Genomic DNA, 27,652 nt, shown 5'->3' on the forward strand with positions numbered 1-27,652 from the left:
AGAAGAGAGAGAAGACTCAAATTAATAAAATCATGATGAGAAAGGAGAGATCACTACCAACACCAAGGAAATACAAATGATTTTAAAAACATATTATGAACAGCTATACGCCAATAAATTAGGCAATCTAGAAGAAATGGACGCATTTCTGGAAAGCCACAAACTACCAAAACTGGAACAGGAAGAAATAGAAAACCTGAACAGGCCAATAACCAGGGAGGAAATTGAAGCAGTCATCAAAAACCTCCCAAGACACAAGAGTCCAGGGCCAGATGCTTCCCAGGGGAATTCTATCAAACGTTTAAAGAAGAAATCATACCTATTCTACCAAAGCTGTTTGGAAAGATAGAAAGAGATGGAGTACTTCCAAATTCGTTCTATGAGGCCAGCATCACCTTAATTCCAAAACCAGACAAAGACCCCACCAAAAAGGAGAATTACAGACCAATATCCCTGATGAACATGGATGCAAAAATTCTCAACAAGATACTAGCCAATAGGATCCAACAACACATTAAGAAAATTATTCACCATGACCAAGTAGGATTTATCCCTGGGACACAAGGCTGATTCAACACTCGTAAAACAATCAATGTGATTCATCATATCAGCAAGAGAAAAACCAAGAACCATATGATCCTCTCATTAGATGCAGAGAAAGCATTTGACAAAATACAGCATCCATTCCTGATCAAAACTCTTCAGAGTGTAGGGATAGAGGGAACTTTCCTCGACATCTTAAAAGCCATCTACGAAAAGCCCACAGCAAATATCATTCTCAATGGGGAAGCACTGGGAGCCTTTCCCCTAAGATCAGGAACAAGACAGGGATGTCCACTCTCACCACTGCTATTCAACATAGTATTGGAAGTCCTAGCCTCAGCAATCAGACAACAAAAAGACATTAAAGGCATTCAAATTGGCAAAGAAGAAGTCAAACTCTCCCTCTTCGCCGATGACATGATACTCTACATAGAAAACCCAAAAGCCTCCACCCCAAGATTGCTAGAACTCATACAGCAATTTGGTAGAGTGGCAGGATACAAAATCAATGCCCAGAAATCAATGGCATTCCTATACACTAACAATGAGACTGAAGAAAGAGAAATTAAGGAGTCAATCCCATTTACAATTGCACCCAAAAGCATAAGATACCTAGGAATAAACCTAACTAAAGAGGTAAAGGATCTATACCCTAAAAACTATAGAACACTTCTGAAAGAAATTGAGGAAGACACAAAGAGATGGAAAAATATTCCATGCTCATGGATTGGCAGAATTAATATTGTGAAAATGTCAATGTTACCCAGGGCAATTTACACGTTTAATGCAATCCCTATCAAAATACAATGGACTTTCTTCAGAGACTTAGAACAAATTATTTTAAGATTTGTGTGGAATCAGAAAAGACCCCGAATAGCCAGGGGAATTTTAAAAAAGAAAACCATATCTGGGGGCATCACAATGCCAGATTTCAGGTTGTACTACGAAGCTGTGGTCATCAAGACAGTGTGGTACTGGCACAAAAACAGACACATAGATCAATGGAACAGAATAGAGAACCCAGAAATGGGCCCTCAACGTGGAGGCCGAGAAAATTAAGGCCATTCCACTTTACGTTCAGCATTAGCACAAGTACAGCCATCCCAGGCCCCTGTGAATAAGAGCTGAAATTTACAGCTTAATGCCCTAGAAAGTCCCATATTAGAATGAGAACAGAGCTCAATGCCCTCGAAAGCCCCGTATCAGAATGTAAACAGAACTTGAGAAATTCCTCAATCCCTTCTGGAGGTCCCCTAGACCAGCCCATAAAACTAAGCTGAAACCCACCTCGGGGTCCAAGTCCCTGCTCCGCTGTGTCGGGTATAACTTGGACCCAAGCTCGAGCTTGTAAATAAACCCTCGTGGATTTGCATTGGCGTCGGCTTTTTGGTGGTTTCTTGGATACCTAATCTTGGGCACAACACTCAACTCTATGGCCAACTAAAATTCGACAAAGCAGGAAAGACTATCCACTGGAAAAAAAAGACAGTCTCTTCAATAAATGGTGCTGGGAAAATTGGATATCCACATGCAGAAGAATGAAACTAGACCATTCTCTTACACTATACACAGAGATAAACTCAATGGATGAAAGATCTAAATGTGAGACAAGATTCCATCAAAATCCTAGAGGAGAACACAGGCAACACTCTTTTTGAACGTGGCCACAGCAACTTCTTGCAAGATACATCTATGAAGGCAAGGGAAACAAAAGCAAAAATGAACTACTGGGAATTCATCAAGATAAAAAGCTTCTGCTCAGCAAAAGAAACAGTCAGCAAAACTCAATGACAACCTACAGAATGGGAGAAGATATTTGCAAATCAGATAAAGGGCTAGTATCCAAGAGCTATAAAGAATTTATTAGACTCAACACCCAAGAAATAAGCAATATAATCATGAAATGGTCAAAAGACATGAACAATAATTTCACCAAAGAAGACATAGACATAGCCAACAAACACATGAGAAAATGCTCCACATCACTGGCCATCAGGGAAATACAAATCAAACCACAATGAGATACCACCTCACACCAGTAAGAATGGTGAAAACTTACAAGATGGGAAACAACAAATGTTGGAGAGGATGTGGAAGAAGGGGATGTTGGTGGGAATGTGAACTGGCGCAGCCACTCTGGAAAACTGTGTGGAGGTTCCTCAAAGAGTTAAAAAATAGAGCTACCCTATGACCCAGCAATTGCACTACTGGGGATTTACCCAAAAGATACAGATGCAGTGAAAAGCTGAGACACCTGCACCCCAATGTTTATAGCCACAATGTCCACAATAGCCAAAGTGTGGAAGGAGCTTCAATGTCCATTGAAAGGTGAATGGATAAAGAAGATGTGGTATATGTATACAATGGAATATTACTCAGCCATTAGAAACAACAAATACCCACCATTTGCTTCAATGTGGATGGAACTGGAGGGTATTATGCTGAGTGAAGTAAGTCAATTGGAGAAGGACAAACATATGGTTTCACTTATATGGGGAATATAAAAAATAGTCAAAGGGATTATAGGGGAAAAGAGAGAAAATGGGAAAAATCAGAAAGGGTGACAGAGCATGAGAGACTCGTATCTCTGGGAAATGAACAAGTGGTAGTGGAAGGGGAGGTGGGTGGAGGAATGGGGTAACTGGGTATCGGGCCCTGACGGGGGCACTGGACATGATGAGGACTGGGTGTTATACTATATGTTGGCTAATTGAACTCCAATAAAAAATATACAATAAAGGGATGCCTGGGTGGCTCAGCGGTAGAGCATCTGCTTTTGGCTCAGGGTGTGATTCTGAGATCTGGGATCGAATCCCACATCGGGCTCCTGCAGAGAGCCTGCTTCTCCCTCTGCCTGTGTCTCTGCCTCTCTCTCTCTCTCTCTCTCTCTCTCTCTCTCTCTCTCACTCTCTCTCTCTCTCTCTGTCTCTCATGAATAAATAAATAAATTCTTTAAAAATATATATACAAAAAATGATTCAGGTCATAAAAGTCACTGCTCAGTTGCCCTACTTTTCTCCCTTTAAACTAAATCTCAGTCACCTCAAATTAGTAGTTTCTCATTATCTTTCTCCCATTAAATTGTTGCTAGTGTTTCCTTAAAGGCTGTTATCTATTGTTGTGCGTATAGTAACTTCAACTTTCACTTCTTAGATGTTAGATGTACAACGTCAAGAACCAGACCTACACACTTCTAAGAATCATACCATTAAGCACTTAATAAACAGATTTAATAATGAATTTCATTATTTTGATAATGAAATTAATCATGAATTTCTCAATGTCTCTATCTTGAAACTTAAGGTCCTTAGAGATTAGGAGTTTCACATCATCCATACGTCACCCAGTCCCTATCCCTGCTGTAATGTACACACACTTCTTTAATGATAATAAGTGAATTCATGCACTCATATATGAATTGGTGTATAATTATTACTTTTGTGATAGAGCTAAGAAATATAGATAAAATCACTCAGAAAGAACAAGCTGTGGATTATGCCAGCATTTTTAAAGGGAAAACTTTTTTTAAAAAAATCAAACTACTTTGATATAGGCAGCTAATAAACAGCATGCTCTATTTTGTCCCAAAGAAATGAGTGAGCCCACAGTACCGGAAAACATTGTTTATTATAGAGAAATACAAAGAAATAGAACTAAAAGTACCACAGAAATAAAAGGAGTAAAATTAGAGAGTTAACTTTGTGTGTATTCTTTTACAAATTTATAAATGGCACATTTTCCAAATTTCTATGTGTACACTTTTTCTGTTATATGTTTAAAAGAGGAAAAAAAATGTGGAATAAGGCATTTATTACCTTTCCAAAGGATCCCTGACCAAGCACCTTGAGCAACTCGAACTGTGCAGGATCTGCCTTCTCATATCCTTCCTTAACATGATGAGTAATAGGGATTTCTTTAACAACTCCTTCATCCTGTAAAAAAAAAATCTAAACAATTCTCAAAACTAGTTGCAACATCTAATGATTAGCTCCATTTAGATCCAGAAATCACACCAGAAAATAACTGACTATCCAACTCCTTCACCTTAGCACAGAGTTTTATGGGCTACTGATATATTTCAATTCCCTATTTTCTCACACAGAGATCGACCACCACCACCACCTCTATTATATAATTACACATAAACATAAGCACATAAAATCTCTGCTTCAGGTTTCCCTTCCAAATAGGTAGTGATAGAAGAAAAAAAATCAACAACTAATAGTTTTAAGACCCTCACTGGAGGGGTGCCTGAGCATGCAATTCTTAACACCATGTAAATTCTGGTCTGGATACCAAGAATATTCTCAGTCAAGTCATGCATTAATTGATTGATTAATAAATACTGACTATGGTCAAAGTGGGCATGAGCATAATCCCAAGTAAACCAGACTCCTTGGCAGCTAAAATAACTTCCATGTTACACAATTAGTCAAACATTCACTCTGTCATGAGGGTGGGAGAGGAATTTTAGCTTTAGGTATCAGTAACCACTAATCAGCCAGAAATGAAGAATCAGCTCTAAAAGTATGTCTGTGGATGTTTGTTATACACCAAGATGGTATTTCAACAGACTTGTAAGTGGCTATGAGAGTTAATTTCCCCAAAAAAGTCAAAAACTGTTTTTAGGGATGCCTGGATGGCTCAGCGGTTGAGGGTCTGCCTCTGGCTCAGGGTGTGATCCCAGTCCCTGGATCGAGTCCCACATCGGGTTCCCTGCAAGGAGCCTGCTTCTCCCTCTGGTCTGTGTCTCTGCCTCTCACTGTATGTCTCTCATGAATAAATAAAATCTTTTAAGAAAACCTTTTTAATGCAAATATATATGCTTTGCAGCTACCATTCTATATGGCTTATCTATATGCACCTTTGCAATAGAATATGTGTATACCAAAAGCAACATCAGACTGTATACTCTAAATATTATGGTTAACTGAGTTTTCACTACATACTATGAATGTACTACTGGTCTTTAGAGCATATAATAAAAACATGTATTAGGATTTTTCTCCACCTGAAAGAACACTGGTAGAAGAGTCAGTAGACTAAGATTTGCTCCTAGCTCTGCCATGCATAAGACAAGTGGCCTTAGCCAAATCACAACCTACTCTACTTCACTGTTCTCACATGACAAACAAGTTACACTACATGGGTCTTTAAGGTTCCCCATAGGTCTGTGATTCTATGTTGAACACAGTACAGCATTTTTATGCCTAAGTATTTTAGTACCTGACATTTAAGACCATCATTATAAACATGGGTCATAATGACATTAGTTTTTAAAAAAATGTTCAGAGCTAGGAAACAACTGTACTGTTTAGTTACTGTCACCAAGGAAACAATTATACTCTAGTTAGTTTCACCAAAGCTAAGAATGTCTTCCAAATTAAAGTGTCTGCCCAATGTCTCTTTTCTTAATTAAAATCCAGATGCCCAGCCTTTAAAAATGTAATATGTCTTTCATTTTTTGGCAGCATTACCATAAAAAGTTTCCAACATGAGAAATGCTACTAGATTAGGAAAGATCACTTTTCCCAGGGGATAGCCACCATAAAATATTGTTACTCTGTGTCCTAATAAATCACCTTGTCTTTCTCTCTCACTAGACTGTGAGCTTCCTGAATGCAGGTATTATCACATTCATCTCTGCATTCCTAAGGCTTTGCATAATACTTGTTTGATTTTATGGAAGAGACAGCCACGGAAATCCACACAATTTCATAAATAGAGAATGAAGAAAAAGTTGTTTTAATTTATATGGATAGATAGTATTATATACAATATATATTTTAATATATAATATTTATTATGTTTCATGTATAGTTGACACACAATGTTACATTACTTTCAGGTACACAGGGTATTGGTTCAACCATTCTATATGATATCCTATGCTCACTACAAGTATAACTACTGTCACCATACAATGCTATTACTTTACCATTGACTATACTTCTTAATGCTGTAGCTCCTATTCCCGTGACTTACTCATTCCTCAACTGGAAGCCGGTATCTCCCACTTCATTTCACTCATTTTACCCATCCTCCAGCTTCCCTCCCCTCTGGCAATCATCAGCTTATTCTCACTTGTAAAAAGAAAGATTTTCAAGATAAATAGTAAAAAAAACACGTAAAATTATTTTTAAATGTCTTTAATAAAAACTGAAAATAGGTATCCAGAGTTAATTTTTTAAAAGATTTTAATTTATTTATTCATGAGAGACACAGAGAGAGAGAGAGAGACAGAGACAGAGACACAGGCAGAGGGAGAAGCAAACTCCATGCAGGGAGCTCAACGCCAGACTCGGTCCCGGGTCTCCAGGATCATGCCCTGGGCTGAAGGCAGGAGCTAAACCTGTGAGCCACCCAGGCTTCCCCCAGAGTTAATTTTTTAATATACAAAGGAAATAAGGAAATATGAAATTCATCCTATATAATGGAATTGTGTCAGTTTTGAACAGAACTGATTTTATATCTAAATTTAATGAAATAAGCATTTTTTCTTCAGAGTGTGAGGAGTATAAATAAACATTTTTCAAGATTATCCATGGTCAGTACTTTTATTACACTGTGTTGTACTCAATATAAATGAAGGGCACAATGACTCCAGAATCTGTACTTTTTAAAAAATGCTGACATTAACTTACTGATTGGCCATCTGTCTTCTCTAATAAACACACATATGTTCCTAAGCAAACAACTACTATGTACTATGTTACTAAATTATAGCTAGGTTGCATTTAAGTAAAGAGTAGCTTATAATGCCTTAGCTGCAAATAAAAATCACTAGTAAAATAAATATTTATTTAATACACGTTTGAGTTCCATCCTCAAAGATTATGGTTCAGTAGAACTAGAGTGAGATAAGTGAGCTCAGGATTGAAAAGTAGTATTTAGGTGCTTCTAAGATACAGGTACATAGATATATAAATATAGATAGTCATACACATATATACACACATACATGGTTACTTATTATACAAGTGTTTTATAATTTGCATGTACTACCTCTTTTTTTACTGTCAAATTCTCTGATACTCTCTATGTCATCATTTCCAATATTCATCTTTCTTATTTCATCTCCTCCCCAACCCATTCTTGTCTACTGCCTAACATTTCTTAGCATCTCCAAGGCTATATTTATTGATGTTTAATACTAAAACATTATTTTTGTGTCATCTGTAGCCCTCCTTCCTTCTTCTACTTCACTTTCTTCTGGTTCTGCACCATTCCAAAAATCTTGAGACTGGTAGCATTCTAGCCTGAAATAAGGTAGTAATGTACCAATCAACAATCCATTTGTTTTCTCCTAAGAGTAAATCATCTTCAAATACTTTTCTCTATCCTGGTATAATAAAGTCATGATGTATCACATAATCTTCCCATACACACAGCCTTTTATCTTTAATTACTCACTCATTCAGAAAAATCAACAACATTCATGGAGCACATGCTATGTATCATACACTGTGCTACCTACTTGGGATACAGAGATAAAATGTAGACTTGAGGATAACAAATTTTGTCAGATATGTCACATCCCTTAATGAAACAAAACGTATACAGTATGTTATGGGCTGAATCATTTCCCCTCAAAATTCATGTGCTGAAGTCTTAACCCCCAGTACCTCAGAATGTGACTATTTGGAGACAGGGTGTTAAAAAAATAAGGTCATTAGGATGAACCTTATCAAATATGACTGGTGTTCCTTTAAGAAGAGAAGATTAAGACATAGACACACACAGAAGAAAAAGCATGTAAAAGCACAGGGAGAAGACTGACATCTATAAGGCAAGGAAACAGACCTCAGAAGAAATTAACTTTGCTAACAATTTGCTCTTGAACTTCTAGCCTCCAGAATTGTGAGAAAATAGATTTGTCGTATAAGTTACTTGGTCTGTGATACTTAGTTATGGTAGCCCTAACAAACTTATACATAGTACCTAATCATAGTTGATATCTGTAAAGAAAGCTAATAGTGTGAAATTAAGATTTAATAACTTTGAAATAGGAACCACTGTTCTTTCCAAAACAACATGACAAATCTGAGGCGAGAATGAAGGTGAGTTAGTTTTTTTGTTGGAATATCATAGTAATTGTTGATAAATACAAAAATTATGAAGGCTCAATCACAACCAAAACAGTATGTTCTGACCTCTATAATCTGTGATCATCTTTTTAATTCAGGGAGCCAACAATGCTGTTAATACTGGAAAAATATACTGATAGAATATAAAACAAAATGCAAAATACACTACTGCCCCAAACTTTTGACAACTGATTTGAAATCAGCTGTTAATGAGAAAAAGAAACTGAAGACAATTTATTAGGAAATCATACTATATGATATTATTATGACTGCTTCCTATAAGCATAGATACCTCCAGAAAACAGGTCAAAACGAGAGGGATGGACCAAGAGAGTATAATGCTAAGAGAAGTAAGTCAGAGAAAGACAAATATCATATGATGTCACCCATATTTGGAATTTAAGAAACTAAATAAATGAGTAAAGGGGGAAAAAAAGAAAGAGATTTGCCAATAAACAGACTCTTAATTATTAAGAACTGATGGTTATCAGAGGGAAGGTGGTGGGGGATAGGTGAAATAGATGATGGACATAGAGTGTACTTGTCATGATGAGCATGGGGTGATGTATAGAATTGAATGTCACTATATTGTACACCTGAACCTAATATAACACTGCATGTTAACTATACTGGAATTAAAACTAAAAAGTGAAAATAAAGAAGACAGATTTTTACAGCATTATTTTATGGGTTTTATACATTATTGCAATATCCATCTGTTCAAACATTTGCTATATTTCTGGGTAGATAGGACAGTTTGATCACCGAGAAATTCCAAAAGCATTTAGTTATAGACTTATTAAAATGTACATGCAGAGATCTGGGAAAGCAGCTTGATGTACTCTTCGCATGCAGTGAATAATCCAGGGTGAAGGAAAACCAAGCTAAGTATCAGCATACTTTGAAAGAAGGCTAACAGTAATAATAATGTAAATGTCAAAACACCACCAGGGTGAACGAAACGCCTCAAATAATGTACTTATTAGAAAGTAATTACAGAATATTTAGGCTAGGAAAATAGTATAAATTTGTATTGACTGAAAATCAAACAAGGGTGGCAAACTAGTTCCCTCTTGGCTTGGATTATTCTATTTACTAGGATCAGCTCTTTAGTCCCCTCATCTATAAAATGGCAATACAATTTGCCCTATTTCAGACCTGCATGACAGAGTCAACTGAGAACTGAGAAAAACACAGTATGTCTATAAAATTGAAGTTATTGAATTATTTTTTCTATTTATCTTTGCATTGCTTCTGGTATAGCATACAACTGCACCTACTATTGACTAGGCATCAATATTTAGATGAACAGTAATTGTTTATCAAAGAGTTTTGCATATCTATAGTACAAGGGTTTGAAATTATTTTTCTATTGCAAAACTTTTCCCTTTATCATATTAGCTGTAGTTTTTTATAGTGCATTATATTTTTTCAAGTTTTTCTTTAAATTCTAGTTAGTCAACACATATTGTAATAACGGTTTCAGGAACAGAATTTAATTATTCATCACTTACATATAACACCAAGTGCTTATCACGAGTACCCTTCTTAATAACCATCAACTATTTAGCCCATTCCCCTGCCCACCTGTCTTCATCAACCCGCAGCTTGCTTTCTCTAGTTAAAAGTCTCTTATGGCGTGCCTCCCTCTATTTTTTTCTTCTACTTCTATTTCATCTGTTGTTTCTTAAATTCCACGTGTGAGTGAAATCATATGATATTTATCTATCTTTGTTTTCACTTAGCATAATACACTCTACCACCATCCAAATAACAGCAAATGGCAAGTATCATTCATTTTATAGCTGACATCCTCTTTATCTATCATCAGTTGATGGACACACAGGATCTTTCCATAACTTACCTATTGTTGACAATGCTGCTATAAAAATCAGGATACACGTGCCCCATTGAAATAGTATTTTTGTATCCATTGCATAAATACCTATTAGTGTGATTGCTGGTACAGTGGCAGCTATAATTTTAACTTTTTGAGGAACCACCATGCTATTTTCCAGAGTGGCTACACCACTTTGCAATCCCACCAACAGGATGAAAGGGTTTCCCTTTCTACATATTCTCACCAAAATTTGTTTCCTGTATTGTTAATTTTAGCCATTCTGACAGGGATAAGTTGGTATCTCATTGTTTTGATTTGTCTTTCCATGATGATGACTGACGCTGAGCATTGTTTCATGTGCTTATTAGCCATCTGTAGTCTTCTTTGGAAAAAAGTCTATTAATGTGTACTGCTCATTTATTAACTGGATTATTTGCTTTTTGGGTGTTGAGTGTGATAATGTCTTTACAGATTTTGGATAATGCTTTATCAGATATGTCATTTGCAAATATCTTCCCCAATTCTGCAGGCGGCCTTTTAGTTTTGTTGATTGTTTCTTTCACTGTGCAGAAGTTTTATTGTGATGAAGTCCCAGTAGTTCATTTTTTAAGATTTATTTATATATTTATGATAGACAAAGGGAGAGAGAAAGAGAGAGAGAGGCAGAGACACAGGAGGAGGGAGAAGCAGGTTCCAGGCTGGGAGCCCGACGTGGGACTCGATCCCGGAACTCCAGGATCGCGCCCTGGGCCGAAGGCAGGCGCTAAACTGCTGAGCCACCCAGGGATCCCCCCAATAGTTCATTTTTTTAAATCAATAGTTCATTTTTACTCTTGTTTCCCTTGCCTCAAGAGAATGTCCAGTAAGAAGTCTTTGTAGCCAATGTCAAAGTGGTTACTACCTGTGTTATTCTTCAGGATTTTTACGGTTTCCAGTCTCACATTTAGGTCTTTCAACCATTTTGAATTTATTTTTGTGTATGGTATCAGAAAGTGGTCCAGATTCATTCTTCTGCATGGGGCCATCCAGTTTTCCCAATGTCATTTGCTGAAAAGACTGTCGTTTTTCCATTGGATATTCTTTCCCAGTTTGTTGAGCATGAATTGGTATCGTTGTGGGTCCACTTCTGGGTTTTCTATTCTGTTCCATTGATCTATGTGTCTGTTTTTGTGCCAATACCATACTGTCTTCATGACTACAGTTTTGTAATATAGCTTTAAATCCGGAATTGTGTTTCCTCCAGTTTCACTCTACTTTTTCAAGATTGTTATGGCCACTTGGGGTCTTTTGTGGTTTCATACAAATGTTAATAATGTTCAAGATCTGTGAAAAATGGTGGTATTTTGAAAAGATTGATTTGGGTAAATATGTCAATTGATTTGGGTAGTAAAGACATTTTAAAAAGGTTTATTCTTCCAATGAATAAGGCTGGAGTGTCTTTTCATTTCTTCATGTCATTTCTTCATTTCTTTTCTTTTCTTCGTGTCATCTTCAAATTCTTTCATCAGGGATTTATAGTATTCAGAATGCCTTTCTTTTACCTGTTTGGTTAGGTTTATTCCTTGGTATCTTATGCTTTTTGGTTCAATTGTAAATGGGAATCGATTCCTTGATTTTTCTTTCTGCTTCTTCATTGTTAGTGTAGAGAAAAGCAAATGTACTTGATTTTGTATTCTGTGATTTTGATGAATTCATAAATCAGTTCTAACAATTTTTTTATAAATTTATTTTTATTGGTGCTCAATTTGCCAATATAGAATAACACCCAGTGCTCATCCCATCAAGTGCCCACCTCAGTGCCCGTCACACATTCACCCCCACCCCTCCGCCCAACTCCCCTTCGACCACCCCTAGTTCGTTTCCCAGAGTTACAAGTCTTCAATTTTCTCTCTCCCTTTCTGATAGTTCCCATTCATTTTTTCACCTTTCTCCTTTATTTCTTTTCACTATTTTTTATATTCCCCAAATGAATGAGAACATATATTGTTTGTCCTTCTCCCATTGACTTATTTCACTCAGCATAATACACTCCAGTTACATCCACCTCAAAGCAAATGGTGGGATTTTGTCAATTCTAATGGTTGAGCAATATTCCATTGTATACATATACCATATCTTCTTTATCCATTCATCTTCCGATGGACACCGAGGCTCCTTCCACAGTTTGGCTATTGTGGACATTGCTGCTATAAACATTGGGGTGCAGGTGTCCTGCATTTCACTGCATCGGTATCTTTGAGATAAATCCCCAGCAGTGCATTTGCTGCATTGTAGGGCAGATCTATTTTTAACTCTTTGAAGAACCTCCATACAGTTCTCCAGAGTGGCTGCAACAGGTCACATTCCCACCAACAGTCTAAGAGGGTTCCCTTTTCTCCACATCCTCTCCAACATTTGTGATTTCCTGCCTTGTTAATTTTCCCCATTCTCACTGGTGTGAGGTGGTATCTCATTGAGGTTTTGATTTGTATTTCCCTGATGGCAAGTAATGCAGAGCATTTTCTCATGTGCTTGTTGGCCATTTCTATGTCGTCTTCTGTGAGATTTCTGTTTATATCTTTTGCCCATTTCATGATAGGATTGTTTGTTTCTTTGCTGTTGAGTATAGTAGGTTCTTTATAGATCTTGGAAACTAGCCCTTTATCTGATAGGTCATTGGCAAATATCTTCTCTCATTCTGTAGGTTGTCTTTTAGTTTTGTTGACAGTATCCTTTGCTGTGCAAAAGCTTCTTGTCTTGATGAAATCCCAATAGTTCATTTTTTGCTTTTCTTTCTTTTGCCTTCATGGATGTATCTTGCAAGAAGTTGCTGTGGCCAAGTTCAAAAAGGGTGTTGCCTGTGTTCTCCTCTAGAATTTTGATGGAATCTTGTCTCACATTTAGATCTTTTATCCATTTTGATTTTATCCTTGCGTATGGTGAAAGAAAGTGGTCTAGTTTCATACTTCTGCATGTGTATGTCCAATTTTCCCAGCACACTTTATTGAAGAGACTTTCTTCCAGTGGATAGTCTTCCCTCCTTTGTCGAATATTGGTGACCATAAAGTTCAGGGTCCACTTCTGGATTCTCTATTCTGCTCCAATGATCTATGTGTCTGTTTTTGTGCCAGGACCACGCTGTCTTGATGACCACAGCTTTGTAGTACAACCTGAAATCTGGCATTGTGATGCCCCCGGCTATGGTTTTCCTTTTTTAAAATTCGCCTGGCTATTCAAGGCCTTTTTTGATTGCACACAAATCTTAAAATAATTTCCTCCAATTCTCTGAAGTAAGTCCATGGTATTTTGATAGGGATTGCATTAAAAGGGTAAATCGCCGTGGGTAACATTGACATTTTCACAATATTGATTCTTCCAATCCATGAGCGAGGAATATTTTTCCATCTCTTTGTGTCTTTCTCAATTTCCTTCAGAAGTGTTCTATAGTTTTTAGGGTATAGATCCTTTACCTCTTTGGTTAGGTTTATTCCTAGGTATCTTATGCTTTTGGGTGCAATTGTAAATGGGATTGACTCCTTAATTTCTCTTTCTTCAGTCTCATTGTTAGTGTAGAGAAATGCCACTGACTTCTGGGCATTGATTTTGTATCTGCCACACTGCCAAATTGCTGTATGAGTTCTAGCAATCTTGGGGTGGAGTCTATTGGATTTTCTATTTAGAATATTTTCTATTTAGAATAGACGAAGAGGGAGAGTTTGACTTCCTTGCCAATTTGAATGCCTTTAATGTCTTTTTGTTGTCTGATTGCTGAGGCTAGGACTTCTAGTACTATGTTGAATACCAGTGGTGAGAGTGGACATCCCTGTCTTGTTCCTGATCTTAGGGGAAAGGCTCCCAGTGCTTCCCCATTGACAATGATATTTGCTGTGGGCTTTTCGTAGATGGCTTTTAAGATGTTGAGGAATGTTCCCTCTATCCCTACACTCTGAAGAGTTTTGTTCAGGAACGGATGCTGTATTTTGTCAAATGCTTTCTCTGCATCTCATGAGAGGATCATACAGTTCTTGTTTTTTCTCTTGCTGAGATGATGAATCACATTGATTGTTTTATGAGTGTTGAACCAGCCTTGCATCCCGGGTTATAAATACGACTTGTTCAGGGTGAATAATCTTCTTAATGTAACGTTGTATCCTATTGGCTAGTATCTTGTTGAGAATTTTTGCATCCATGTTCATCAGGGATATTGGTCTGTAATTCTCCTTTTTGGTGGGGTCTTTGTCTAGTTTTGGAATTAAGGTGATGCTGGCCTCATAGAATGAATTTGGAAGTACTCCATCTCTTTCTATGTTTCCAAACAGCTTTAGTAGAATAGGTATGGTTTATTCTTTAAACGTTTGATAGAATTCACCTGGGAAGCCATCTGGCCCTGGACTTTTGTGTCTTGGGAGGTTTTTGATGACTGCTTCAATTTCCTCCATGGTTTTTGGCTTGCTCAGGTTTTCTATTTCTTCCAGTTCCAGTTTTGGTAGTTTGTGGCTTTCCAGGAATGCGTCCATTTCTTCTAGATTGCCTAATTTATTGGCGTAGAGCTGTTCATAATATGTTTTTAAAATCGTTTGTTTTTCCTTGGTGTTGGTAGTGATCTCTCCTTTCTCATTCATGATTTTATTAATTTGAGTCTTCTCTCTCTTCTTTTTAATAAGGTTGGCTAATGGTTTATCTATCTTATTAATTCTTTCAAAGAACCAACTCCTGGTTTTGTTGATCTGCTCCACAGTTCTTCTGGTCTCTATTTCATTGAGTTCTGCTCAAATCTTAATTAACTCTCTTCTTCTGCTGGGTGTAAGATCTATTTGCTGTTTTTTTCTCTAGCTCCTTTACGTGTAAGGTTAGCTTTTGTATTTGAGTTCTTTCCAGGTTTTGGATGGATGCTTGTATTGCAATGCATTTCCCCCTCAGGACTGCTTTTGCTGTATACCAAAGATTTTGAACGGTTGTATCTTCATTCTCATCAGTTTCCATGAACCTTTTCAATTCTTCCTTAATTTCCTGGTTGACCCTTTCATCTTTTAGCAAGATGGTCCTTAACCTCCACGTGTTTGAAATCCTTCCAAACTTCTTCTTTTGATTTAGTTCTAACTTCAAGGCATTATGGTCTGATAATATGCAGGGGACCATCCCAATCTTTTGGTATGGGTTCAGACCTGAAATGTGACCAAGTATGTGATATATTCTGGAGAAAGTTCCATGTGTACTTGAGAAGAATGTGTATTCAGTTCCGTTTGTACATAAAGTTCTGTAGATATCTATGAAATCCACCTGGTCCAGTGTATCATTTAAAGCTCTTGTTTCTTTGGAGATGTTGTGCATAGAAGACCTATCAAGGGTAGAGAGCACTAGATTGCTAGACTGAAGTCACCAAGTATAAGCGTATTATTATCTAAGTATGTCTTAACTTTGGTTATTAATTGATTGATATATTTGGCAGCTCCCATATTTGGGGCATATATATTCAGGATTGTTAAGTCCTCTTCTTGGATAGATCCTTTAAGTATGATAGAGTGTCCCTCTTCATCTCTCACTACAGTCTTCGGGGTAAATTTTAGTTTATCTGATATAAGGATGGCTACCCCTGCTTTCTTTTGAGAACCATTTGAATGGTAAATGGTTCTCCAACCTTTTATTTTCAGGCTGTAGGTGTCCTTTTGTCTAAAATGAGTCTCTTGTAGGCAGCAAATAGATGGGTCCTGCTTTTTTATCTAGTCTGAAACTCTGCGCCTTTTAATTGAGTCGTAAAGTCCATTGACATTCAGAGTTACTATTGAAAGATATGAGTTTGGTGTCATCATGATACCTATTCAGTCCCTGTTTTTGTGGATTGTTCCATTGTACATCTTATTAAAGAAGAATTTTAAGAGTCCCCCTTATTATATCTTGCAGAGCTGATTTGGTGGTCACATATTCTTTCAGTTTTGTCTGTCTTGGAAGCTCTTTATCTCTCCTTCTATTCTGAATGAGAGCCTTGCTGGATAAAGTATTCTTGGCTGCATGTTTTTCTCATTTAGGACCCTGAATATATCCTGCCCGCCCTTTCTGGCGCTTTTCTGTCCGGGAAGATTGGCGAAGCTCCTGCTTCTCCAGGCAGGGCTTTCCTGTCCTGGGGACACTCGACCGGGCCTTAGCCCGGCTCCTCGTGGGGCCCCTCCCTCTTGCATGCCTTTTGTTTCTTTATTTCTTTTCTCCTCTCTTCCTACTTTGATAGAAGCGTGATCCCTTCTCACTGTAGCATTCCAGCTGTTGTCTCTTTAAATCTCGGGCCAAATTTGTAGATTTTCAGGATGATTTGAAGGTTATCTAGGTAATTTTGTGGGGACAGGTGACTTGGTGACCCTACTCTTCCTCCATCTTTCCCCTCCAGTTCTAACAATTTTTGGTATAGTCTTCAGGGTTTTCTAATTAGAGTGTCATGTCGTCTGCGATGAGTAGAAATTTGGGTACTACTCTGCTGATTTGGATGCCTTTTATTTCTTTTTGTTGTCTGATTGCTGGGACTAGGACTTACAGTACTTTGTTAAATCACAATGGTGACAGTGGACATCCCTGTGTTGTTCCTGACCATATATATGGGCCTTTAATATATGGGTTTTATGGTATTGGGGTATGTTACCAATTCCCCTACTTTGTTGAAGTTTTTCATCAACAATGGATGCTGTATTTTATCAAATGCATTTTCTGTATCTATTGAGAGGATCATATGGTTCTTGTCCTTTCTTTGATTAATGTGTTATATCACGTTGATGGATTTGTGAATACTAAACCATGCTTGAAGCCAGGTTAAACATAACCAGATCACAGTGAATATTTTTTAAAGAACTGTTGGATTTAATTTGTTAGTCTCTTGTTGAGAATTTTTGCAACCATGTACATCAGGCATCTTGGCTGATTTGTAGTCGGATCTTCGTGTAGTTTTTAAATCAAGATAATGCTAGTCTCAAAGAAATAGTTTAAAAGTTTTCCTTCCATTTCTATTTTTTGAATAGTTGGAGAAGAATAGTTATTAACTCTTCTTTAAATGATTGGTAGAATACTCCTGAGAACCCAAATGGCCATAGACTCTTCTTTGTTGTGGGTTTTTTGATTACTGATTCAATTTCTTTTCTGGTTATGAATTTGCTAAAATTTTCTATTTTGTCCTGTTTCAATGTTGGTAGTTTATATGTTTCCAGGAATTTATCCATTTCCTCCAGGTGCCCAATTTTTGGATGCATGCTTCTTCATAATATTCTCTTATAATTGTATTTCAGTGGTGCTGGTTGTGATCGTTCCTCTTTCATTAATGCTTTTATCTGGGTACTTTCTTTTTGATAAGTCTTGCTACAGGTTTACCCATTGTAGTAATTCTTTCAAAGAATAGGCTCCTAGTTACATTAAACTATGCTGCTGTTTTTTTTTTTATTCCTGTATCATGTATTTTTGCTCTAATCTTTATTATTTCCCTTCTTCTACAGGATTTAGGTTTTATACACTCTTCCTTTTTTGGCTGCTTTAGGTGTACTGATAGGTTATATACTTCAGATTATTCTTGCTTCTTGAGGTATGCCTGCATTGCTATACTATTTTTTCTCAGAATACATATATTTTATCTTCTTGATTAGGTTTATTCCTAGGTTTCTTATGGTTGTAAGTGGGATAGATTCCTTCATTTCTCTTTCTACTGCTTCATGACTTATGTACAGAAATGCAACAAATTTGAGTACCTTTATTTTATGTCCTGCAAATTTACTGAATTCTTTTATCAGTTTGAGCAATTTTTTGGTGGAGAATTTTGAGTTTATTTTATTTAAAGAGATATTCTTCATGAGATAGAGGCAGAGACATAAGCAGAGAGAGAAGCAAGCTCCATGCAGGCAGCCTGATGTGGGACTTGATCCCAGGACTCCAGGATCACGCCATGGGCCAAAGGCAGACGCTCAACCACTGAGACACACAGGCATCCCGTCTTTTGAGTTTCTACAAAGTATTATGTCATCTGCAAGTAGTGAAAGTTTGACTTCTTTCTTGCCAGTTTGGATGCATTTTATTTCTTATTGTTGTCTGATTCCTGAGGTTAGGACTTCTAGTACAGTGTTAAATAACAGAAGTGAGAGTGGACATCCCTGTCTTGTAAGCTCTGTTTTTCTCCATTAAGGATGATTTTACCTGTGGATGTTTTCATATATGGCCTTTACTATGTTGAGATATGTTCCTTCTATCCTCACTTTTTCAAGGGTTTTTATCAAAAGTGGATGCTGTACTTTGCCAAATGCTTTTTCTCCATCTATTGACAGGATCGTTAAGGTTCTTATTCTTTTGTTTGTTAATGTGGCATAACACGTTGATTGACTTGTGAATATGGAACCACCCTTCCAGCCCAGGAATAAATCCCACTTCATGTTGTTGAATGATTCCTTTAATGTACTGTTGAATTTAATTTGTTAGTATTTTGTTGAGAAATTTTGCAACTATGTTCATCAGAGATATTAGCCTTCGCCTTTTAGGTGGTGTCTTTGTCTCGTTTTGGAATCAGGGTAGTGCTGGCCTTATAGAATGGGTTTGGAAATTTTCCTTCCATTTCTATTTTTGGAAGTTTCAGAACAATAGGTATTAACTCCTCTTTAAATAACTAACTGGTAGAATTCCCCTGGGAAGTCATCTGGCCCTGAACTTATGCTTGTTGGTAGATTTTTGATTAGTGATTCAGTTTCTTTGCTGGTTATTGGCCTGCTCAAGTTTTGTATTTCTCCGTTTCTTTTTTGATATTTCGTATGTTTTTGGGATTTATCTATTTCTTCATGATTGCCAAATTTGTTGGCATATTATGTTTTATAATATTCTCTTACAATTATTTGTATTTTTCTGGTATTGGTCATGATCTCCTCTTTCTCATTTGTGATATTATTTGGGTACTTTCTCTTTTCTTTGTGATAAATCTGGCTAGGGATTCATCAATTTCATTAATTATTTCAAAGAGCCAGTCTTCCTTTTTTTATTCTTTTTTTTGTTCTTTTTTATTGGAGTTCAATTTACCAACATATAGCATAACACCCAGTGCTCATCCTGCCAAGTGCCCCCATCAGTACCCATCACCCAGTCATCCCAATCCCCTGCCCACCTCCCTTTCCACTACCCCTTGTTCATTTCCTAAAGTTAGGTGTCTCTCATGTTTTGTCACCCTCACTGATATTTTCACTCATTTTCTCTCCTTTCCCCTTTATTCCCTTTCACTATTTTTTATATTCCCCAAATGAATGAGAGCATATAATGTTTGTACTTCTCCCTTTGATTTATTTCACTCAGCATAACACCCTCCAGTTTCATCCACGTCGAAGCAAATTGTGGGTATTTGTCTTTTCTAATGGCTGAGTAATATTCCATTGTATATATATCTACCACATTTTCTTTATCCATTCATCTTTCGATGGACACCAAAATATCTAAATGTGAGACAAGAATCCATCAGAATACTAGAGGAGAATGCAGGCAACACCCTTTTTGAACTTGGCCCCAGCAACTTCTTGCAAGATACATCCATAAAGGCAAGGGAAACAAAAGCAAAAATGAATTATTTGGACTTCATCAAGATGAAAAGCTTCTTCACAGCAAAAGAAATAGTCAAGAAAACTAAAAGACAACCTACAGAATGGGAGAAGATATTTGCCAATGACCTATCAGATAAAGGGCTAGTGTCCAGTCCTTCCATTGTAAAAATAATCAATTTTACTAATTCTTTCAGAGAACATAGTCTCATTGATATGGTCTATATTTTTGTTTGTTTCTCTATTGTTTATTTCTGCTCTGATCTTTATTCTTCTTCTACTGATTTTAAGTTTCACTTTCTGTTGTTTTTCTACCTTTTTTAGGTATAAGGCTAGGTTGTGTATTTGACACTTTTCTTCTTGAGGGTAGGCTTGTATTACTGTATATTTCCCTCTTTTAACTGCTTTTGCTGCATCCCAAATGTGTTGGACTGTCCTGTTCTCATTTTCATTTGCTTCCATGTATTTTTATGTCTTCATTAATTTGCTGGTTAACCAATTCGTACTCCAGTAAGATGTTCTTTAACTTCCATGTTTTCATGGTCTTTCCGATCTTTTTCTTGTGGTTGACCTCTAGTTTCATAGCTTTGTGGAACTTGTTGAGGGCTGATTTGTGACCCAGTATGTGATCTATCCTGAAGAATGTTGCATGTGCACTCCAAGATACTGTGTATTCCGCTGCTTTAGGATGAAATGTTCTGAATATATCCATTAAGTTGATCTGGTCCAGCATGTCCTTCAAAGCTATTATTTCCTTGTTGATTTTCTAATTAGATAATCTGTCCATTGATATATGCAGGGTATTGAAGTCTCCTACTATTACTGTATTATTGTCAATGTGTTTTCTTATATTTGTTATTCATTGATTTATATATTTCAGTGCTCCAAAGTTGGGGCATATTTACAATTGTTAGATTTTGTTAGATAACCCCTTTATATTGATATACTGCCCTTCATCTCTTGTTATGATCTTTGGTTTAAAATCTAGTTTGTCTGATATAAGTATGGTTATTTTTATTTTCATTTGATGTCCATCACCATGATAAATGATTCTCCGTCCCCTCACTTTCAATCTGCAGGTGTCCTTAGGTCTAAAATGAGTCTCTTTTAGGCAGCTTATAGATGGGTCTTGTTTTGCTTTGTTTTGTTTTATCCAGTCTGATACCCTATAACTTTTTATTGTAGAATTTAGTTCATTTACATTGAAAGCGACTATTGATAGGAAATTAGTGCCATTGTATTGCCTGTAAAGTCAGTGTTTCCGGAGATTTCCTCTGTTCCTTTCTAGTCTTTCTTGCTTTTGGTCTTACTTTCCCACTCAAAGAGTCTCTTTTAATATTTCTTGCAGAGCTGGTTTAGTTGTTATGAACTCCTTTAGTTTTTGTCTGGGAAACTGTTTATATCTCCTTCTATTCTGAATGACAGTCTTGCTGGATAAAGCATTCTTGGATGCATATTTTTCCCATTCAACATGTTGAAGATATGCCACATTTCTGTGTAGAGATCTGCTGCTAACCTTATTTTTCTTTCCTTGTAAGTTAGGGACCTCTTTTGCCTTGCTCCTTTTAGGATTTTACCTTTATCCCTATATTTTGCAAATTTAACTATGATATATCTTGATGTTGGTTTTTTGATCTTGTTGATCTTGATGGGCATTCTCTCAACCTCCTGGATTTGGATGTCTGTTTCCTTCCCCAGATTAGGGAAGTTTTCAGCTATGATTTCCTCAAATAAATCTTCTGCCCCCTTTTTTTCCCTCTCTTCTGCTGGGACGCCTATGGTATGAATGTTACTATGCTTCATATAGTTGCTGAGCTCCCTAATTCTAGATTTGTGACCCAATATTTTTTCTTTCCCTCTTCTGCTTCAGTATTTTCCACAATTTAATCTTCTTTATCGCTTATTTATTCTTCTACTTGTTCCCTCCTTGTAGTCATTATATCCTGTCAGTTTCACATCTTTGTTATAGCATTTTTTATTTTAGCTGGGCTAGACTTTAGGTCTTTTATCTCTGCAGAAATGGACTCCCTGATGTCTTCTATGCTTTTCTCAAACCCACCTAGTATCTTTGTGATTCTTGTTTTAAATTCTGGTTCTGGCATGTTTATTACATCTGTTTTTATGAGATCCCTATCCATGACTTCTTGTTCTTTCTTTTGGGATGAATTCCTCCATCTTGACATTTTGTCTAGTTCTCTGTATTCTGTGTCTTAGGAAAGCCTATTCTGTTTCCTGCTCCTAAAAGTAGTGGCTCTATGAAGAAGAGGTCCTATACTGCTCAGGGCCTCATGCTTCAGGAAATATTTCTGGTGTATTCTGTGTGCACTCTACTACTGTGTTTTGGCTGCTCTTTCCCTCAAGTCATTGCCCTACAGAGTTTCTCTTTGTCTTTCTCATTTCCCCCAAGTGGGGAATGCTTGTCCCTTCTCCAGTGAGTGGCAAGTTTTAACTAGGTGTGTTTCAGTCTGCTTGTTAAAAGAGGCTAGTTCCTATTTCTCCTAGATCCTATTTCCCCTACAGCTTTTTTAGCACTCTATTGTCAGTAGACTGGTGTAAGTGGGCAATTTTTGCTGGTCTTCTGGCAGCAGGGTCCACTGATGCTCTGAGTTTGAGGCACACTTGCCCTAGTTTAAAAAAAGTGCCTGCATAGTGCAGGGGAGTGGGCTTGATGTAAATGGTTCAAGCCTCCACTATGGTTGATGTGCTGCTCACTGAAGTACATCCTTCCTGATGGGCATAGATAAAAATGGCATCAACCAGCTTTCTCATTTCTGAAGAGGGGATTTCATGCTAACAGCTATTCAGGAAGCCCTCTCAGAAGAGCAAACAATCTCCCCTAGTTTGTGCCACGCATCCCTCAGATCCCTGCCTTTACCCTGTCTTTGTCTGAGCCTTCTGCCAATTTGGTAGCACAATGCTCCTGTATTTTATCTCCGGTATGCCAGTTTGGTTTCAAAATTCCAAATTTTAGGGACCTGGCACTTCACAGACCCTCAATGATCCTCCAGGAGAGGGTCTCATTGCACTAGCTGGTGTAGGTTTTTTTCCAGAAGGTCAGTGACAGGAACATGTAGGGGCTTGGAATTTATGGTAAAAACACAGCAAAAGGTCAGCATCCAGGTTAGCTGCCCTCGGTGGGAGCCTCAGTTCCTATACTAATAAACAGGCTAGCTCAGTGGTGCCCACGTGCTCTTTTGTCCCTGTAGAGGCAGTGCCACCTCTCCCAAATGCACTTAAAGAAGGAGAACTGCCTCTCCCAGTGAGATTCTCAGCTCCTCAAACTGCAATGGCCACTCCTGGGTCTCTCCCTTCCTTCTCCACAGGAGCACCTCTATGCCCACCAGGCTCCACACTAGTGATGGCAGACTTCTAAAACCTCAGACATTGAGCAACACTGCTTGTAAAAACTTGTGATAATCATCCCCTCTTGTTTTTCTTGTCAATTGTTTGGTGGGGGAGAGTGTTTTTTGCGCAATGCCTTGAGCCTCCTCCTCTCTCTCTCTCCCCCCCCCCCCTGATCAGGTCTCCCTTCCCTATGCATCATCCTGATTTTTTTGTCCCTCAAATGACATCTGCACATTTCCTACCCTCCACAATGTGGCGTCTTTTCTCCTTCTATTTACTCAGGTTTTTCTCTCAGTCCTCAGATCAATTTCCTGTATGTTCAGAAGGATTTGATAATTATCTAGCTGTGTTTTTAAGATAAGGCAAGCCCGGGGTACCCCTACTACTCTGCCATATCAACTCACAAAGGGTCAAATTATTTTTAAATGCTAAATGAATACAAAGCAGTAGTAAAAACCAATTTTGCAAGGGGAAAAATATTGAAGAGCATCAAGGATAAATGTCTAGAATGGAAAGAGAAATAAAGGAGGGAAAAAAATCTGCCCTAAAAGAATCAGCTCCCCCCAACTTAAAGGATTTCCTACTTATAGCTACACATGAGTTTAAGTCAAGTACACTTGTAAAATAATATTTCTTAAAGGATCCTTAACAGAGATGTATGTCAAGAACGGTTTCTAAAATTAGAAATGTAGGGCCTCAAAGTATCAGGAAATCAGTTTTTTTATGTACATTTTCAGTTAAATGTAACCTTTACATTTCTGGGTAATAAAAATATCTTTCAATTTAGAGACTAAACATAATTCTGATGTTGTGAAAATCAAATTAACATAAATCTAACTGTTAAATGATTCTTCTTTTGAAATTCCTAAAACATTGGTAGCATTAAAATATTTAATTAACTTGAGGAAGTCATAACCATTCCATACAAACTTTAATAGTAAATATGAGTGGATCATAAACTACCAAATATATCTCTAATTATTTTGACAACATAAAATAATTCATGTTAGTAATATACTGAAGAAGAATAATAACATCTATTTTTTCTATCCTGGACATTACTGGGAGAAATAGGGAACTAGATACTGAAATATAATATCAAATATCTTCTATCACTGACCTGCTACTTAATACTTACCAAATATGAATACTGTATTGAGAAATGGAAAAATTCATTATAATAATCTAGACATATTAAAATTATACAAACTATAGTTTTGTTAATCAGATGGTGATAATATATACATTATATAAATTAAGTAAATTGCTTCCCATATCTCATATATATGTATATATGAGACAGAGAGTTTTAACTGAAGAAAAGGGTCAGAAGACCATGAAAGTCCAAAGCTATAAGTGAGATGAAGTGTATTAGTTGCCTAAAACAGTCAATAACAAAACAGCATCAGGCAACATAGGCAATACCTAAGGTCAGATTTAAAGAATACTGTTTAAAGAATTTATGCATCACAGGGCAATCTCTACAACCCTTCATTATTAAAAAAATAAAAATTAAAAAAGGGACAACCAGAAAAAAACACAGTTCTCAGCATCACACTGGAACAGGCAAACATATCGCCAAAAATCCTATATATGAAAACATTAAACAAAGAGATAAATTTATAGGGTTAGTGTTTCTTATGACTTATATGATTTAACTAATACCAAATGAGTACCTGAACCATCACACAGTAAACGTACATTATTTTAAAAGTTTAGATACCACTCTAATAAAAAAAAATTAGATAACTCAGAATATAAACTAAATCAAATCCTGGGGCTTCTGGGTGGCTCAGTTGGTTAAGCATCGTCAGTTCAGGTCCTTCCTTCCTCTCTGCTCAGCCAGGAGCCTGCCTCTCCCTCTCCCTCTATATCAAGCCTGCTATTCCCCCTGCTTGTTTGTTCCTCTCTTCCTCTCAATGAATGAATGAATGAATGAATAAATAAATAAATAAATAAATAAATAAAATCTTTCTTAAAAACTAAATCAAATCCTTATAACTGATTCTAGGTCTCTAATTCTCCAAAACTTCAGATTTCCCTTTCTAGCCACTAAAGGTGACTGTCTAATTTAGATCATCAATCACTGTATATTTTTATTGTCTTTCCATTAGAAGTATACCTCTTGATTCTTCCTTTTTAAAAATTGGAAGGTAAATATTTGATAATATCTCTATATATACATCTATGTGTTTATGTTGGCTATATATGTATATATGTCCACTTGCACACACATATGCTTTTTTCTGCCTCTTGTGGTGTGGAGCATGGTATTTCCCTGTGAAATTATTAATTCTCAAATTTACCTTTCCCTATTGCCTTTTGTATTTTCCAGTTATACTTTACCTTCTATAAACTAGTAACATAAGTACCATACTTCCTAGTACATATGGTCTATAGATAAAGCTTTAGATGATTTTGATGGAAATTTACATTTAGTTGTACTCAAATTTAAGTTATTATTAAGTTAATATTAAGCAAATTGCAAAAGCCATAACGACATTTTATCTCTTGTTAATCAGAACTAAGGTTATTGTTATATTATCACAGTCTGCAGAGACAGTGAATTTTTACATAGAATACTTCAAAGAAGAATCTTGGACAAACCCAATTTAAATATCTCTCCTGGTACTATCTGAAAAAAATCCTCTTTACACCAGCTTGGAGGGAAAAGAGGACATCAAGGTTGATTTTATACATAACTAAATAAGAAAAGGATGATGTCTTCCTTATTTTCCACATCTTTTAGTCTACACAATACACAGATGAATTAACATGAGGTACACTGGACCATAAGTCTTACTTCTGCTACTTGTTATTTTGATGACCTTGTATAAATCACAACCTCTCGAGGTCTCAAAAGACTTACCTATACAATGAGATTATTCAAAATATTATCTCTGAGGCTCATTCCAGCTTAAACAACCTATAATTTTGTGAAAAAGTCCATTTAAATGACAATTATAAAATAAAATAAATGTGAATGTTCATCTTAGATCCTTCTTGAAATCTTAAGAACACTGTTTTGTAAAACTAGATCTTGTACAGTGAGGGACTAGTACATAGGCCTAGCATAGAATGGCCCAATAGCTGAGTGGTCTTTATGTATTTTTTAAAAAGATTTTATTTATTTATTCATGACAGACACAGATAGAGAGAGAGAGGCAGAGAGACATGGGCAGAGGGAGAAGCAGGCTCCATGCAGGGAGCCCGATGTAGGACTCGATCCCGGGTCTCCAGGATCACATCCTGGGCTGAAGGCAGTGCTAAACCGCTGGGCCACCTCAGTGGCCGGGGCCAGGGCGGCCCAGCTGAGTGGTCTTTAAAACTAGTTAGAAAATTCTGAAACAATTTAAATGTAATAATTTTTCAAAGCCAGGAAATGGATTTTAAATGAACTCAGGTTAAATATTACTACATTAGATCTCTTTTCTACCATAAAGTTGAAGGTAATCTCATTTTGTTTAATTTAGATGATTCTGTATTTAAGCAACCCAGTTACTTATATACTAGTAAGTAGAATTTTCATTCATTACCCTTAAAATGGGGGAACTTCATGGCATGTAAATTATGCCTCAATACATTTGTCTTAAACTTCACATGTGAAATTTTCTGACAAGAAAAACTATATTTTTAAATGTTATTTTTTATAATTGAATTTGCTTATTACTAACTTACCTCAATAAATTTTTTAATTGACAGATTATTTTCTCCTTTCCCATTATTCTCTTCCTTATATTTTAAAAATGTAGCATAATGAGTTAATCAAAGTACTTACTTGGCAAGAATCTACTTCTTCCTCTTCCATTGGCTCATCAACCATTTGAAGACCATTCACCTGAAAAATATTGTAAATTATTTTCAAGATGTTATTTAAGTAATCTCTATACCCAACATGGGGCTTGTACTTACAACCCCAAGATTAAGAGTGCATGCTTTACTGACCAAGCTAGCCAGGTGCCCCATCTGTCAATTTTTTAAATTGTTTTGTTTTGTTAGTTTCTTGTAATTGACTTGTATGAGTTCTTTCTATATTTTGGATATTAATCCCTTATCAGATATATGATTTGGAACTACATTGTCCTTTCACTACATTGCTTTATTCATTCTTTGATGGTTTCCTTTGCTGTGTGGAAGCTTTTTAATTTGAATTAGTCCCATCTGTTTATTTTTGCTTCCCTTGCCTTTGGAGTCAGATCCAAAAAACATATCGCTAAAACTGGTATCACAGAGATTACCATCGAAGTTTACTTCTAGGATTATGGTGTCTTGTCTTACAGTCAAGTCTTTATTCCATTTTGAGTTAATTTTGTATAGTGTAA

The 27,652-nt window shown here is 36.6% G+C and overlaps 1 protein-coding gene across 1 annotated transcript in view; it reads right to left on the bottom strand.

The window, feature by feature from the left end:
• The window catches only part of RPS6KA6 (ribosomal protein S6 kinase A6), a 169,877-nt gene that overhangs the window by 110,549 nt on the left and 31,676 nt on the right, over nucleotides 1-27,652 (bottom strand). Inside the window, exons 2-3 of the mRNA XM_055337356.1 lie at nucleotides 27,109-27,168; nucleotides 4,359-4,475 (exon numbers count right to left, since the gene is read on the bottom strand). Coding sequence (XP_055193331.1) covers nucleotides 4,359-4,475; nucleotides 27,109-27,168 — 177 coding nt within the window. The remainder of the gene's footprint in view (nucleotides 1-4,358; nucleotides 4,476-27,108; nucleotides 27,169-27,652) is intronic.

Source organism: Nyctereutes procyonoides, unplaced genomic scaffold (assembly GCF_905146905.1).
Source record: "Nyctereutes procyonoides isolate TBG_1078 unplaced genomic scaffold, NYPRO_anot_genome, whole genome shotgun sequence".
Lineage (NCBI taxonomy): Eukaryota > Metazoa > Chordata > Mammalia > Carnivora > Canidae > Nyctereutes > Nyctereutes procyonoides.